Source organism: Heloderma suspectum, chromosome 4 (genome assembly GCF_057233095.1).
Source record: "Heloderma suspectum isolate Gila_16-S chromosome 4, 16-S_ref, whole genome shotgun sequence".
Classification (NCBI taxonomy): domain Eukaryota; kingdom Metazoa; phylum Chordata; class Lepidosauria; order Squamata; family Helodermatidae; genus Heloderma; species Heloderma suspectum.
This window is the reverse complement of record NC_139461.1, coordinates 236,386,162-236,402,692: the sequence shown is the minus strand read 5'-3', so window position 1 is coordinate 236,402,692 and position 16,531 is coordinate 236,386,162. Positions and strand designations below refer to the sequence as shown.

General features: G+C 49.3%; 1 protein-coding gene across 1 annotated transcript in view; it reads right to left on the bottom strand.

Annotated features, from left to right (window-relative positions):
- Positions 1-16,531, bottom strand: part of SLC6A9 (solute carrier family 6 member 9) — a 65,822-nt gene that overhangs the window by 9,493 nt on the left and 39,798 nt on the right. Inside the window, exons 2-12 of the mRNA XM_084852732.1 lie at positions 8,810-8,966; positions 8,003-8,134; positions 6,512-6,767; positions 5,116-5,248; positions 4,145-4,279; positions 3,860-3,963; positions 2,814-3,051; positions 1,762-1,896; positions 1,537-1,636; positions 552-652; positions 62-232 (exon numbers count right to left, since the gene is read on the bottom strand). Of these exons, the coding sequence (XP_084708858.1) occupies positions 62-232; positions 552-652; positions 1,537-1,636; positions 1,762-1,896; positions 2,814-3,051; positions 3,860-3,963; positions 4,145-4,279; positions 5,116-5,248; positions 6,512-6,767; positions 8,003-8,134; positions 8,810-8,966 (1,662 nt within the window). The remainder of the gene's footprint in view (positions 1-61; positions 233-551; positions 653-1,536; positions 1,637-1,761; positions 1,897-2,813; positions 3,052-3,859; positions 3,964-4,144; positions 4,280-5,115; positions 5,249-6,511; positions 6,768-8,002; positions 8,135-8,809; positions 8,967-16,531) is intronic.

Here is a 16,531-nt window from a genome sequence, read left to right as displayed (position 1 = left end):
CCTGCACATCTAGGAAAACCATCCCCGGCCTGTTTGCCCAGCCAGCCACGCACAGCCCCACCTGCAGCAGCGAGTCCCCTTCAGCGCGCAAGACGCAGAACACGGCGTAGATGGGGATGCAGATGACCGACGAGAGCGCCATGAGGAAACCAATGGCGATAGCCCAGTTGGGGTACACGTATGTATTGTAGGAGATGGGTCGGTACTGGATCACTGTGAACACGAGGATGAACTGGGAGAAAACGGGGAAGAAGACTGAGTGAAACAAAGCCCACTTATGTCCCCAAAGTTACACCCCCAGCACCTCTGCAGGCCCAATTCCCTTGGCAGGTGTGTCGGTTCTTGCTCTCTGTAGGTGGTGGGCACTTTGGCATTCCCTTGCATCTCCCTTACCCCTTTTCTTGCCACTGGTCAGCATTGGCAGTCCTACTGTTTATACCCACCCACATTCGTGGAGTTAGTAACAGCCCCCTCACTCCCAGTTCTGCCTGATGCAGCTGCCCCATTCCTCCTCCCCTCTCCCATCCCTGTTGTTCCTTTCACACACTCACAAAGATGATAGCAGGAGAGATAAACCTCCAGCAGATCTGGAAGAAGATGGGGGGTTGGAAACCCAGCATCATCTCAATGTCCTTGAAGTAGTTTCGGTGTCCTGTGTGGAGCAGAAAGATGTTCAGTGGAATAGAGTGAACCAGGAATGTTACTTGGACATGAGGGTCACTGCAGGTTCTTGTGGGTCCTCTGGCAAAGCGTGTCCCTGGGCCTTTCACACAGTGGCTCCCCCCCTCTCCTGCCCCCCTCTGCATTGTGGGTCCAGGCATCGTGGGAAATTAAAATGGCTCCTTGCAGACCCAGCTGGATGACATGGCTGGTGGGCCCTGCCAGGCTACTGGAGCCTCAGCAGTTGCCCTCGGACGCGGGGTTCTGATGCTGGGCCTGTTTTTGCTCTCTTGTTTCTTTTGCTGCCTACAAAGCACTTCTCTCACTGGGAAATAGGATAATGTCCAGCACCTTTGGTCAGCAATGGGCCCTCTTCTGGGGTCTGGGTCTTGGCGAGTGCCCCATCAAACTGACCAACCACCTCCAGATTGCCCTGCCCGAGCAAGATTAGTTTGGGGTTTAGGGGTCAGGGAAAACATGGCCTACATCGCTAGCCGAGAGAAGCCAAGCAGTGGCAGAGCCTTCACAGGCCAAGACTGACCAGAACTTGCTGATGCCCTGCATCTCCCCCTCTGTGCTCTGTCTCTCAGTCCTCCAGCTGGAGATGGAACCAAGAGCTACCATTGTCCCCTACTCATGTTCCAATGTAATCAAGTCCATTTTTCAACATTCTGGCTGTCTGTCACACTGGAGATAGAAGGGAGGAGTCCTGGCAGTCTTGATCAGCAGTGAGAGGTTCTATCTATGGAACTGTGGGTTCCCTGCTGAATGTTGATTAGGCAGTCCAGCCAATCAAAGCCCAGCTCAGCCCATACCTTGTTTAGCTCCTGAATGAACAGCACTGTGCGGTTTCCATGTCACTAGCAAAGTACTTACCATAGATGTACATGATGGAGACACACATGATGCAGGAAATAACGACAAGTGAGAAGCTTGCAGCATAGTTGTCCATCAGCAATAGCCAGTAGATACCAGCCTGTGGGGTGGATGGAAAAAAAGCAGTCAGCAGAAATTGGCGCCAGTGCTCTTCCCTTCAGCCTCAGGGCCCTAGTAGGGGGCCATTTCTCCCCTCCCCGCAGACCTTCTCCCTGTGGCTCATACCTGTGTAGTGAGTGGAATACCTAGCAGAAAGCCCACCACAGCCACCCCGAGAGTCACAAAGGTTTTCCGACGCATGATCCAGTCATTTCCTATTTCATCCACAACAGCTGTGACTAGAGTCTCCAGGAGGCAGAACTAGGAGAATTGATGGAGGAGAAGCAGGAGATGAGAATGCTGTGATGGCTCCAGCTCTCCATCCCTCCTCCATTTGGAAAAGGGGCTGCTCTCTTTCTCCTCCAACTGCATCAGTTCCAGGGTGAGGACCTGAGCCACTTGGAAAGCGGCCCAGGCCCATCCCATGGGCACATATGCTTCCTTTGAGAACCTGGGTGCTAATGTTTAAGCTTGATCTGTCTCTGAGATCATTGCTCTGCTGTGACTCAGCTTGCCTTAAAGCAGAGAAGCGGAACCTCAGGCCCGTTGGCCAAATTCAGCCCACCAGGGATCCCAATCCAGCCCTCCAGGGCTCCCCAGATGGCTCCACCCCCTTTCTCCCAATCGCCAATCATTTGGAAGTCTACCAGCTTTTGCACAGTTTTTCCCCATTCTAAAAGTTTGAGATGCCTCTCCTGAGGCTCACTTACTGGCCATAAGAGCTTTAAGCTAAAATATGCTGGTATCATTTGTATTTTGGCCCCATTCCCTTTTGTTTTCAGCCTGCCCACCACTGGGACATGGCCCCTAAGAACTTCTCTGAAACTGAATGTAGCCCTTGGGCTGAAAGAGGTTCAACATCTCTGCTCTAAAGGAACGTTGAGTGTTTGCCTTGCTTTTCCCAGCCTGGAAAAGGAGAAATCATTCTTCCTGTGGTGCCCACCCTCAGACTGAGAATCCATGTACCCATCACTCCATGACTAGGGTGTACTCATGCCCCAACCCAAACTTGTCCGCATCTCCACCAGGCTTGAGAGTTTGTGTCACTGGCCACACTGCAATTCTCTGTGGTTACTGAGTCACCCAATCACAATGATTTCAAGTGTGCTTCTTCCCCATAGGTTCTTGTGCCCCCTCTTCTAGCTCCCAATATCCTATGTATCCATTTCTGTGATTACCTGTGTGCCCAGCCCCAAAAGGATGAGCATGAAAAAGAAGAGAACCGACCAAAGAGGGGAGATTGGAAGTAGTGTCAATGCCTCAGGATAAGCCACAAAGGCCAAGCCAGGACCATGGTCAGCCACCTTCGAAACTTCCACACCTAGGTGACTGGCCATGAAGCCAAGGATGGAGAAGATGACGAAGCCTGCATAGACACTTGTGGCGCAGTTGGTGATGCTGATGATGATGCTGTCCCTGTAGGAAGGCACACCATATAGTCAGGCACCAAGGGAAAGGTACATCATGGAGGACTGGAGGTGGTGACAAGGAGATCGGACTGAAGTGTACTATTTTAGCCATGAGCATCACCGAATAGAAGGGGAAAAGCTCCAGAGAATGGTCACAAGATCTCTCATGTAGTTAGCTCTCTCTAATGCCAACTGGCTTGGATCCAGATTTAGTCATACTTAGAGGAGACCCATTTAAATCAAAAGGACTTCAGTTAGTTATGACTATCTTAAGTCCCATTAATTTCATTGGGTCTCCTTTAAGCATGGCTAAATCTGGGTTCTTACCAGTATCTAAATAGGAACCCCACATATGCATCTCTAAGCTTCTTGGAGCAACGGGGGAATACAAAAATGTAAGACATAAAGTTTTACATTTTTAAAAGAGTAAGAAAAAGCCACCTTTTTCCCTCTGACTGTGAGCACCAAAGTATGGTTGAAATATGCAAGGGGTAACTAATCCTCTATTTAGTTTAGAGCACATGTCTTGTATGTTTAGTCAACACTTTGGCGGCATGCCTCAGCATTCACACTAAGAAGAAATCAAGTTTCTAGACCTCATGGTTTCAGAGAACAGAATGAAAATGTGCAGTGTCTAAAATTGTGTGTCCCCCAAAATTGAAGGGCCAAGGCTTCTAGTAGCCATGGAGCATGATTTCTGATATCTGCTGTGGTTCCAGTATCTTCTCTGTAGAGACTTACCAGAGACAAGAACTATGCCACCTCAACAAATTCTCTCTACATCCTTTCCCCACCACTTCTGTATTGAGCCTTACCTATAGCAGTTGTTGTGGAACTTGTTATACGATGCCATGGTGATAAGGCCGCCCCAGGCGCAGCCCAATGAATAGAAGATCTGGGAAGCGGCATCTCCCCATACCTACCAAAGATAAAGAAGTCACTGAGGAAAGGGGGTTACTAGCAGCACAGCTCCTCACTCAGCTTACACCAGTCCCAAACTCCTAAGGTGTGTGGGGGGGGTATAGTTGCGGCTGTGAAACCACAGGGATTGTGGCCCTGGGAAAACAAGCCAAGCCTGCCAAGGCCTTCCACACAAGTACCTTAGCTTCGAGGATTTTTTCCCACTGCGGTGTCAGATAATACATGATCCCAGTAACGGCTCCTTCGAGGGTTATCCCCCGCACAAATAAGATAGTCAGCACCACGTACGGGAAGGTTGCCGTGAAATATACTACCTGTGGGTCAAAAGGGAAGTTGGACAATGGCTCAGATTCACTGAAGTCGGCAAGGTGGCCACAGAGTGGTCTGCTTCGCCCAAGGCTTTGCTGTCGGCCACAACTGCCTTCAACAGAACTCTGACTTCCTCTCCCTCTTAACGCAAACTCTTCACTGTTGAGGTCACGATTGTTTACCATGTATTTAGTAGCACTAGTTTGTTAGGCACTGTGAGCTTCTGACTGTATCACGCATCCATGTCCCGCCCCTAATAACCAACTGGTCCATGTTTAAGAATCATGCACAGCACAGCCCTCCCCTTCAGAATCCAGGACAGCAGTTCTGAAGTAAATCTCCACAGAGCTCCTGAACAGGAGACTGACTAGGCCTGGGGGAGAGAAGAGGGGCGGAATGCTTGCAAGTGGCTGGGTAGGCCACATGGAGGCAGTGAGGGGTCTGTGGGCTTTGGGTGGACATAGTGGCGCAGCTAGGGAATTTTAGACCCTGGACTTAGTGGTCTGATTGGGGGCGGGGTGGGTGGGGTCTGGATGGCCTTGTGTATTACTTCAGCTGCAAGGCACACCACTACCATTTCTCTTTCCCTCCCCTTCAACTGGCGTTCCATGCTTTAAAACTGCATCTACATTCCTGATATGCTAGAAGAACAACTACAAAACTGTTTGCCAAACCCTGATTAGCAACATCACGACTACAGGAATAAAATGGAATTTGCTTCACCTGCCACTTTCTAAGTGTTTATCCGGGGGTGGGTAGATTTTGGCCCTAAAGTCTAGCCCTGGCTGCACCACTGGGTGAACATGGACAAGTTTTAGGGGAGAGGGAATATGCTACTTGCTTTTCCTGAGGACTTCACGCCCTTGATGAGGCAGAGGAAGACGACAACCCAAGAGACGCCCAAGCAGCCCAGGAGAGGAAGCCGCACTTCACCCAGGTTCCCGATGTCATCAGACAGCTTCAATACATACCACCTGGGACAGAGGACAGAAGCATAAGCCAGAGTTCACAGGTGCCTCATTGCACCCACCTCTAGCAAACACACCATACAGATCTGCACACATGTACCCCAATCTGTCCCCACCCGAAGACCCTACCCCAGAAAGCATGACCTCCAGCAATGCCAGGGATGCCAGTCTATTATTTTAAAGGCTGAAGTAGTGATCTTGTATTGTTAGCTGCTTTGAACAGACTGTTGGGGATCCTGTGAGTAAGTTAAAGTAAGTAAGTGAACAGATGCACAGAAATTCAGCATTAGATAGCCTCAAGGTTTCAGTTATTGCTAGACAACTGAATTCCTAAGACTTGCATGCAAAAAAAAATCACAAGCATGCTCATATTCCTATGGGAAAAGTCAGTTAATAACCTTCTTCAGAGTGTAAGAAAGGTTTCAGAGCACAATTACAACTTGGTTCTTTCAGAAGATGAAGATGAAAAAAAACCCTGCAACATTTATTATTTTCTAATCATCATTCAAGGGGCAAAGTACGTTAGTTTTTAGATTTTCAAAGTGGCAATACTGCAAGCACATTTTCTCACCCACTGCCTCCATCACTTGGTCCAGCAAGTGCCATTGCACTCATGTCCTTCATGTCGGCTTTTCATGGGCATCTGGTTGGCCACTGTAGGAACAGAATGCTGGACTAGACAGGCCTTTGGTCTGTTCCAGCAGGGCTCTTCTTAGGTTCTTAACAATAAAGAACCTGCCTTCTAGTGATCCAGATGACCCTGCCTCTGACTGAAAATCCCTAGACACTCTCCCCTCATTTATGACCTATGAGGGGTCTCCCCACATTCATTCTGGTGACAAAGAGAACTTTCAGGCCACTTGGGACAACTTCTTTCCAATATGCAATCTGCCTCAGAAACATCATCCACATCAGAAGAACTCGGTGATCTCAGGCACTGAGCCTTAGAGTAGCATCCCTAAGAACTTAAGGAAAGAATAGGCCAGGGCCATGTTCTTCATCTGCCATATTCAAGCTAGGGTGCCTCCTCTTAGGTCAGAAGTAGGCAACTTGTGGCCCTCCAGATGTTTTGGCCTACAACTCCCATCAGCCCTAGCCAGCATAGCCAATGGTGGGGGATGATGAAGTTGTAGGCCAAAACATATGGAGGGCCACAAGTTGTCCATCCTTGTCTCGGTGGTCAGCTCATCTGTGAGGCAAGCCCTCCAATCACAGTAATAAGTGAGTTCCCTCTTCATCCCATACCCATTTGTACCCCTCCATCATCACCTCCAGTATTCCTCACTGGGGCTAGTGCGCTTGAGCGTCTGGTTGAAGTTCTGTGTGAGGTTGAGTGATGACCCAGCTGAGCCATTGGTAAAGTCCAACACACCGGTGCAGTCCTGTGTGTTCCAGGGGTTGGTGCAGTATGTCCAGGGTAGCACCCGTGTCATTGATGAGAAGAAATAATAGAAGGCAATGCAGATCACAACATTGTAGTAGATTCCAATGTAGCTGGACACAACCATCATACCATAACCGACACCTGGAGGGAAAGCGAAGTGTGAGGACCACTGGAAAAGAAGAGAGTTCTAAGACCTTTTGGCCTGGGAGTTCGCAGCTGAATGCAATGCATGCAGCATGCAGGCATGGAACTGTGCACGAGTGGCCAAACTGTGGCACAAGTAGCTTTGGTTTGTGGCATCCCTGGATAGGAACAGGATGGCCCACGGCCTGGTCACGGCAGAGTCGGCTCTGCACTCCTGCCTACCCCTCTCACACATTATGTTGCTCCCTAGTTCACGAAAACAAGACACAAAACTTCACCAAGACACCCATGGGGGGAATGGGAGCAGAGGGGCTGCATGCGCCCTGAGTTGAGTGCCACTGCCTCATACAACTGGAGAGAGAAAATGAGACAAAACGGCAGTGAGATGCTGTATTTGTTCAGTATTTTACTTCTGCATTCACCTTTCCCAGAGGGCCTAAAATTTTTCTGCCTCAAAATCCCAAGTGTCTCTTCATTTTAAATAGTTTAAGTCCTAACAACTCTGGCTGGCTGAAATACAAATACAGTTTCAAACACCAGGCTTCAAATAGGCTCTTTACCAGCAAGGTAATGCCTTTACACAGGTGTGTCTATATCTGAAGAGAAAATGGGACTTCAAATCAGGGCAGGCCCAGGACATTTTGCTGCCTGAGGTGAAGGACAAGATAGTGCCCCCTCCCTGTGCTCCCCCACCACCGATAGACATTCCATGCACAGAAGCCGAGGGATGATGGGAGAGCAACGTCTGCTGCACCTGAGTGAGGGGGCTAGTGTGGGGGATGCAGTGCAGGCCAGGTGGCACACACTGCTCTGTCCTCCCACACCTTGCCACCACTCCCCACCCCTCAGCATCTGCGCCTAAGGCAGATGTCTCACTCTGCCCAATGGTAGAGCTGACCCTCAGTTGTTAGTGGCAAATTTTAAGTGGGGGAACTCATTGTGACAGTCCCCATGGCCACACCCACCAAGGAGAGTCTAAAAATTCAGGCAGCCATATCAACAAACCACTTCTAGAAGTTTTTATCTCCAGCAAGAGCAGGCCTTCTGTAAAGTTAAGGGGTCTTAATTACCCATTTAACATCATGCCACCCCATTTGCATCACAACAGGAATATACTGTTGTTGGAAAAATCCATTTTCCCTGGCTACTGTGAAGATTGCCAAGAGGATACAGATGAAGAATGCGCTTGGGGCAATAACCAGAGGTGGGGTGCACTGACTGCTGCCTCTCACCTTTAAACATGGGGCTAACCCTCCAGACGCCGAGGCAGCCCTGGCTGGCAAACTGTCCAAATGAGAGCTCCATGAAGAAGAGGGGGATCCCACAGAACACCAGCATGATGAAATAGGGAAACATGAAAGCACCTGGAGACAGGAGAAGAGGAAGTGATTATCATAGCTCAACGGTAGAGCAAATGCTTTCTGTGCAGAAGGTCTGAGGTTCAGTCCCCAGCATCTCCAGTTAAAAAGGATGAGGTGATCAGAAAGACCTCTGCCTGAGACCCTGGACAGTCAGACAACGCTGGGCTAGATGGACAAAGTCTGGCCTAGTATGAGGAAGTGTCCCATGTCGACAATGAGTAGGAGTGGAACTTCAAGATCATTAAGAAATGCAGGGATATGCCCTGCGTGTCATATTCTGGATAGGGAATACGTTTCCCAGCTTGTGATGAATCCCAGTCCTTTCCTGCAGGGGGAGCTCTACACTCAATGGACGCCAGTGTATGCAAAACGGCACACAGGCTAACATACGCATCCTGAGGCCAGCACAAGAAACCAATCTGAATCCCAGAACTATTGGGATGTGGCAGCATACATCGCACCCCGCCCCACGCCACCCCAGCAGTGCTGTGCTGGAGCCCTGAGTTCAACACTGACTTGGGAGAATTACTGAGCATCCTCCCCACTACTTGCTGCCTGGCACACTTTAGCACCAGACCACGGCAGAGTCAAAACTACCACCAAGTGCAAACAGGGGCGCCTCTTAAACATACCTTCACACACTGTATGCCCCCCCTTTCCACCCCAGTTGATACTCACCTCCCCCATTGCGGTAGCAGAGGTAAGGGAAGCGCCACACATTGCCAAGTCCGACGGCATAGCCGACGCTCGTGAGAACGAACTCGACCTGGTTGCCCCAGTTGCCACGTCTGATGTTCTCATCTTGCTTACCCGTCTCGCCAGGCACAGCACCGTTCTGCCAAAAGAGGACAGTCAGAGACTGAAGATGGGATTGGGGGCGAGGGATCAGTTCTCCTGTTCATGCCTTCTGGGCCTCCTTTATAAGATCTTCCAACACTGAACTAATAACCGAAGGAAAGGGGGCTAAGGCAACACACCCCAAGGTGTCATGCACACACCCCGCTGCAACTTAGGACACTTGCACTTCTCCTGCTTTAAGTCACTCCCCTTCCCCAGATGGGGGGGACACCAGGCAGGGCGGAGAGTTTGATTATGCTAACGGAGCTGCTGCCCCCTGCCTGCCCAGATGAATAGTCCTGGGTCAGGCTGTAGGAAAGCTGGCAGCTGCAACACATACAAAGCAGGCGGAAGAGGAGTCTGCACAAAGGAGGCTTCTGTTCTCTCCCCACTCTGCCCTCCCCCCACCTGCCCACTGATCTAGCACACGAGGCTCCAAGCAAGGCAGGCAGATCCCTCTACTCACTCACAGTGCAGCCCAGCCCATCCAAACATCAGAAAAGCCCCGCTGGATCAGACCAGGCCCCATCTGCAGTGGAGGCTGGTGGCTCCGATGTCAGTGGGGCAGTGGTCCGCGCCGGGTTTCAGTCAGAACTCTAAAGGAGCTATCCAAGGTGCAAAGCAGAGTTCTGACTGGTTCTGACTGAAACCTGGAGCAGATTCATTGCCCCACTGACATCGAAGCCACAAGCCTCCACGGCCAATCTGATCCAGTTTACTGTTTCCAACGATGGCCAGCCAGGTTCCTTTGGGAAGCCAACAAGCCAGGCATGAGGATGACAGGCCTCCCTTGTTGTCTGTCTGTCAGCAACACCTGCTATTTGCAGGGATATTGCCCCCTGCATCTTCATCTATTGAATGGCTTTATAAATGGCCTCTCCATCTGGAGGTTCCATTTAAGCTATCATGACCAAACTCTGTCCTCCAGAGACCTGTCTCCACTTTTAAAGCCATTTATGCCAGTGACCATTACCATATCCTGTTGCAGTGAAATCCACAAGTTAACTATGTTAACTACAGGTTGTTGTTGTTGTTGTTCAGTCGTTAAGTCGTGTCTGACTCTTCATGACCCCATGGACCATAGCACGCCAGGCCTTCCTGTCCTCCGCTCTCTCCCGGAGTGTGCTCAAGTTCATATTCATTGCATCAGTGATGCTATCTAGCCATCTCATCCTCTGCCGTCCCCTTCTCCTTTTGCCTTCAATCTTTCCCAGCATCAGGGACTTTTCCAGTGAGTTAACTAGAGGTTAACTACACCCAAACTTGTCCCTGGCAAACCAGAGCTCCTGAGACCTCTCATCAGCTCTTGGGAGGGAATTCAGAACATAGTCTCTGCCCGAGTGCACAATCTAAGGCAACCTTCCTCAACCTGGCAGCTTCCAGCTGTGTCACACTACAAGTCCCATCATCTCCACCCATCGTGATCGTGCTGGCTGGAGATGATGGAGTTGTAATCCAACACTTCTGGAGGACACCAGGTTGGGGAAGGTGGGTATATGGGCACATACTTGACATCACTTAAATTGCCTTTTTAGTATGCTGAATTCCTTTTGTCCTCACAGGGAAAGTGGTGGAATTAATTTTTCTGCCCTTTCAGTTCACACAGTTATGTGTGAAATGGAGAGTCTAATGTACTCAATTAGAAATGAACATAATCTATTAGTGGATACTATTTGGAATCACGAGTCATTAACTTCACATGAACAAGTATTTATATAGTGCTTTCAAGTGTTCAAAGTGCTTCAAATTCATGATCTTGTTGTAAACAATATAGCAACCTTTAGGAACATAGGAAGTGGCCTTCTATGGCGTTGGATAATTAGTCCATCTAACTGGGTTTGCACAATCGCAGAGGGAAAGTAAACCATGGTGGCTTAATTTCCCTCCCCACAACTACAGGTTGTGAGCCGCCTAAAAAACATAATTACCCTTGCTGGCCACAGGTTGTTGTGATGTCCGAATCCGTTGTGGCTGGGTGGCTGGGGTGGTTTACAAACCACCCTGAAACCCATAGCTTGTCCTAGGATTTCAGGGTGATTTGTAAACCACCCCAGCCATCCACGCTCACTGGGTTTGGACGTCACAACAACCTGCGCCTGGCAAGGATAATTATGCTCATGAGGCAGCTCATGATTGGCATGCGCGGAGAGGGAAAATAAGCCACCATGGCTTCTTTTACCTCCATGATCATGCAAACCCGCCCAGTCTCATCGCTGGCAGTAGAAAGAAGTCTTTAAGAACATAAGAAGAGCCGTGCTGGATCAGACTGGGGGTCCAACTAGTCCAGCATTCTGTTCACACAGTGGCCAACCAGCTGTTGACTAGGAAAACACACACAGGACATGAGTACAACAGCACCCTCCTGCCCATGTTCCCCAGCAACTGGCATACATAGGCTCACTGCCTCTGGTACTGGAGGTAGCACACAGCCACCAGGACTAGTGGCCAGTGATAGCCTTCTCCTCCAGGTATGTGTCCAACCCCCTTATAAAGCCATCCAAATGGATGGCCACCACTATGTCTTGTGGTAGCGAATGCCATCGTTTGACTATGCACAGTGTGAAGAAATGCTTCCTTTTACTTTCCCAGCCTTACTGGGAAATGCCAGGAGCTGAGCCTGCAGAGCCAGTGGTGCTGCTCTACCACTGAGCTGCAGCCCTTCACTTTAGGATAGGTGAGTGGTGTTTGCCCCTAAATTGCAGACGACTGTGTGTGCACTAAGGCCGAGAAAGGGTGGCTTGCCAAAGGTTACCTAAGGAGTTTGTGGCAAAGGCAAAATTCAAAGCAATGCCTTCTCAATTCCTAGCTTAGCCACTATGTTACACCAACTTGATGAAGCTGAAGTTAAAGAGTATATCCCTTATATGTATGCATACCCAGGAGAGAATACCGAGAGAGAGAGAGAGAGAGGATGAGAAGATACTGTTTTCCAAAAGAGCAGTGGGAAGAACAGAAAGGTAAATGATTCTCTTTAGTGCCCCGATAATGGGGTATTCGATGGATCATCTTCCTTCCTTCCTTCTTTCCTTCCCTCCTTCAGTTCTCCAACCCCATGAGACCAGAGTAGTAACCAGAGGGCCAGATGCGTTGTGCAGGTTTAAAAAAAATGTAAATGGCAGCTTCAGGGGGCCCAAGCAGCAGCAGGAGCAAAGGGGGTGGGAAGGGAGGCTTAGATCCAGAAGCATCACTCCGCCACTGGAGGGATGCCGCCCGCAGAACAGGACTTCTGCATCCACTCCTTCCTGAAGCCCCCCATGCACCATCCCCCAACCCTCTGGAACAGATCTGGAGGGCGCAAAGGGAGCTGCAGATACAAGGAGAGGACACAGACGTCCTGTTCTGCCAGCAGTATCCTTCCACAGGCAGAACAATCCAAGCTGGAGAGCGTAACCCTTTCCACCATCCTACGGGCCTGGCAAAAATAGTTTCCCTGAATTTGTATTTGCATAGGGAGGGAAGTGTCCACTGGAACCAATACAAAGTTACAGTAGGTGCTTCCAGATGAGGTTTAATCATGCAATCGCCCTGCTTAATTCACAGAATTTTAAGGGGGGGATCCAGAAGTTGTCATCTTCCACTTGTAACCCTTCCCACTGCTTCATCCATCTTTTTTCTTACAATCCATTATGAAGCAAAAGACTGAATAGCTGCACAGCATCTTTTGACTGGAAGCACTAGGAGCCACTTGTCTGGATGCACCCAATGAATCTGTGACCAGCCCAGGAAGTTTGGAACAGGTTGTAGTGACAGGACATAACCAGAAGAGGGAGCCTCACTCTTCATTAATCATGCCAGCTCTCGGGTACAGTCCAGCACTGTGCCAAGCGGGGAAAGTTCTGTCAAATAAATGTCACTGCGCAATCTTGGCCCATACCTCTGGAGTTCTCCTTCCAAAGAAGTCCAGATGAGTCCATTGCTCTCCCAAGCCCCAGACAGACATAAGCACATACTCCCAGTGTCTCTATCCCATAAGGAATTAAAAAGGGGGGACAGAGACAACTTGCTTGATACTGCAAGGCTGACAAAGCCACACTCGAGTTACCTCTGAAGAGTGCTAGTTCCAAGTCTGGCTGGAAACACTCAGCCTCGCATGGGAGCCCAAACATCGGATAGGACGGGCTGCTGACAACAAGCATCAACACTCTCCCTAGGACAAAAATGGTGCTTTTGTCCATCTAGATTCCTTCCTGGCAGCACCAGTTCCCTGCACGGCCCCAAGAGCAACAATGGTAGCTTTCAGATCAAGGGAGGGAGGGGCCCTCAATAACACGGCCTGGCTTTTGCATTCAAGCAGATGATGAACATCAGACCCTGCACTGGAGCAATAGTTCCCTGGTGACTCCTGTTCCTGCTTTGCCCCCTCCTCCCACTGGGAGTTAGGCACCTCACTTGCCAATGATTCTGGGGCCTGGACTATTCCACTGGGGCCTGTGTGTTTAAGATTCAACAGTCCCTGTAAGTTCACATCAACCTCTTGTTTACATACTCAAGGTGTACAAATTGGAAGCTGAGGTGGACTGACAGATGGTCAGCAACTTGTGATAAGGTCCAGCGGTGCTGGCTCCAGGTTTCTGAGGGCCCTTGGGCAAGACAACCTCAGTGGGTCCCCTCCCTCAGTACGTCTACCTTCGCACCACCTTCTCACCAGCTGCTATTGCTCTTCATCCTCCTTCTTGCTTACTTGAAGGGAGAGAGCCAGTGAGCAAGTAGGCAGTGGCATCTACTGCTCCTCCTTCTCACCACCAGTGTTGTCTGGGCCGGGGCAAGAGGCAGGTGAACAAGCAGGCTGCAATGGTGAAGAAGAAGAAGAAGAAGAAGAAGAAGAAGAAGAAGAAGAAGAAGAACTCCAGGGGGCTCTTGCAAGTGGGCCCCTGCTGGGGTAGGGGCCCTTGGCATGTGCCCAACCATGCCTACCCTTGACGCTGGCACTGTCCAAGGGCTCCTGAATCTCTCCTCTCTAATAAACCATGTTGGAGTTGTTATATCTGTAGTAGAAGTAGCGGAGAAGCAAAGCAGCCTATTGATTGGTTGAAGCACCTTGTAAATCTTTGGTTGTGTAGGTGGGTGGTCAGCCCTGAGGTAACCTTTGGATCTTGCCTGTTTAATCCTAACCAAGCTAATGCTCCTGTGCAAATGAGAGTGCAAAGCATTTACTTTTACCTTCTGAGATCTAAAAAAAAAAAGGTATCACCTTCCATAGTGTGTATCTTCTCATGCCCTGTCAACAATACCCACAGTTGTCATTATGTTAGTCACCCAAGCGCAGCCTTCCTGTGAGAGAGGCCAGCTGGGACTTCTTTAAGGGAAGGGAGAAAAGTGAGTGTCCTGGGAATGGGCATGTGTCCTCTATGTGGGTCCTCCACTGCCTAGTTGAGGGTCAGTGGCCAGCCACTGGCCCAGCTTCCCATCGGCTGGGCAGAAGACGTGGCTTCCTGGACCCCATTGTGTCTCAGGCGGTTTGAGATGCACAAGCTGCTGACAAGATATAAGGGCCATTTCACAGGGTCCCCTGTGGAAGTTCCCTTTTAGCACGCAGCAAGCACTCCTTGTACGCACAAATGGCCGCCCACCGAAGATAGCTAACAAATGCTGTGAGCGCTCCCCAGATGGAAGCCACTGTGTCAGTTCTGCCTCCTGCCACTGGGATGGGGGGGGTGGCCTGGCAATCGGCAAGTTGTGCACCTAACCGTGTCATTCAATTAGAGACAGCAGCCGCTCTGGCACAGCACTGCCAAGGAGCCATCTGCCGAACTACATGGGAGGGGGGCTGGGGGTTGGCAGGGTGTAGGAGAGCCACAGAGCCACGTCCGCTAGAGCTGACCTCTGCCGTGACCCCTGTCTGTGGAAGCCTGAGGGGACTGCAGTGTGATAGGGACTCAGAGAATGGAGCCTGGTGGGAGCAAAGGAACAGGAGTCACAGATGACTTCCAGGTTCAAATCCCAGGATCTGCTCATCTGTAGGACACGGGGAAGCACTTGTCACCTTATCCCATCACTTTGCTTCCCAAGTGAAGATATTCACCCTCAGTGAGGTCAAATAGGACCACATCCTACCACCACCACCACCACCACCGTTTTAATTTTAAAACATTCATACCCCACCTTTCCTCCTGGGAGCTCAGTACATCATACATTTAACAATGAAAAACAAGTACCCCAACCTTTCTCCACAGTCTGCACTCCTGTCTCTTTCTACCCCGACACATTGGTGGCTTGAATCCCCTTTCCCATGACAATCAAAGTCTTGGGGAGAGGAGTGTGAGCAGGAGACATCAGTGAATGCTTTACATGTCCAGTATGCACCCCACATAAGGTTGGGAGATAAAGCAGTCAGACCCTTGGCCCAGCATCCCAAGAGACAGAACAGTACCATGGCTGGGTTGGACCCAGCCGTCCCAGGTGCTACCCGTATGGGGGCAGTTTGTGCTTTAGGGGCAGAGAATCTGGCTCTCTTACGGAAAGAGCTCTGGCACAATAAGGCCTTTAGGAGATTTTGTCTCTCCTCCATCAGTTCTAAAATGGAATATGAGCAGATCCCTAGAGGGTTCCAAGTAGAATAGCAGTGCACATGTATTTATTCACCTGTCCCAGGTTTCTTCTCTGAATGCTTCTTGACACAAATGTATGGGTGTACATGCTGCAGACATGCATACAAGCATGTCTATATGTGCATATATGCACGCACCAGAAACATTTTTGGGTCTGCCTGCAGAGGGATAAGGCTAACAATCCAAGCATTGCTAGCAACTCTCCCTTGTGTCTTTTGGCTAATGCTCAATCAGTTTGGCCATGTCAGGCCTTTAATCTGGGTGACAACTTTGAGCTAAATGACCTTCTCCCTCCAGCTCCAGCCAAGTCATTATTCCATAAAATGCATCTTCCAGAGGGTTAGTCGTGTTCATTTGTTGCAGTAAAAACAACAAAGAGTCTTATGACATCGTAAGGACTACAAGTGTATTATGGCATAAGCTTTTATGGACCAGAATCTACTTGATCAGACACATTTTTTTTTAACATTTTAATCGACTCTATTATAGTGCTGGTTGCTATTTTACTGTTGTTTTGTGTTTGATGATTGTAAACCGCTCTGAAGGCATTCGTCAGTTGGGCAGTATATACATCTAATGAATGAATGAATTGAAAATAATTGTTACCCTCAGTTGGCAGAGTGTTTGTGTGTGTGTACCGTCACAGACCATAGCTTTTGCATTTGCATATGATCTATGACAATTCTGTTGATGCTCAAATGTATGCAAAAGAAGCATTCATAACAGCAGAAAATAGTGATAAAACAATCATTGCTATTAGTGATTACTATTGCCAAGTTAATTAACACCTATAGTGGGACAAGAAACCATTGTCTTTATTCATGCCCAAATGGAAAAAAACCCCAAATTTCTTGATAAGTTACATTTTGGAGTTTCCTTTTAATGTTCCTTTGTTTAAGAATGCCAGCTTTCAAGGCAGCCGTGAAGCATCCTGGGAGATTTGAAATTTTCTTGCACTGATTTTCTGATAAAAAATAGATATCCCATCACACCTTTCCAGATCAGAACCGAGCTA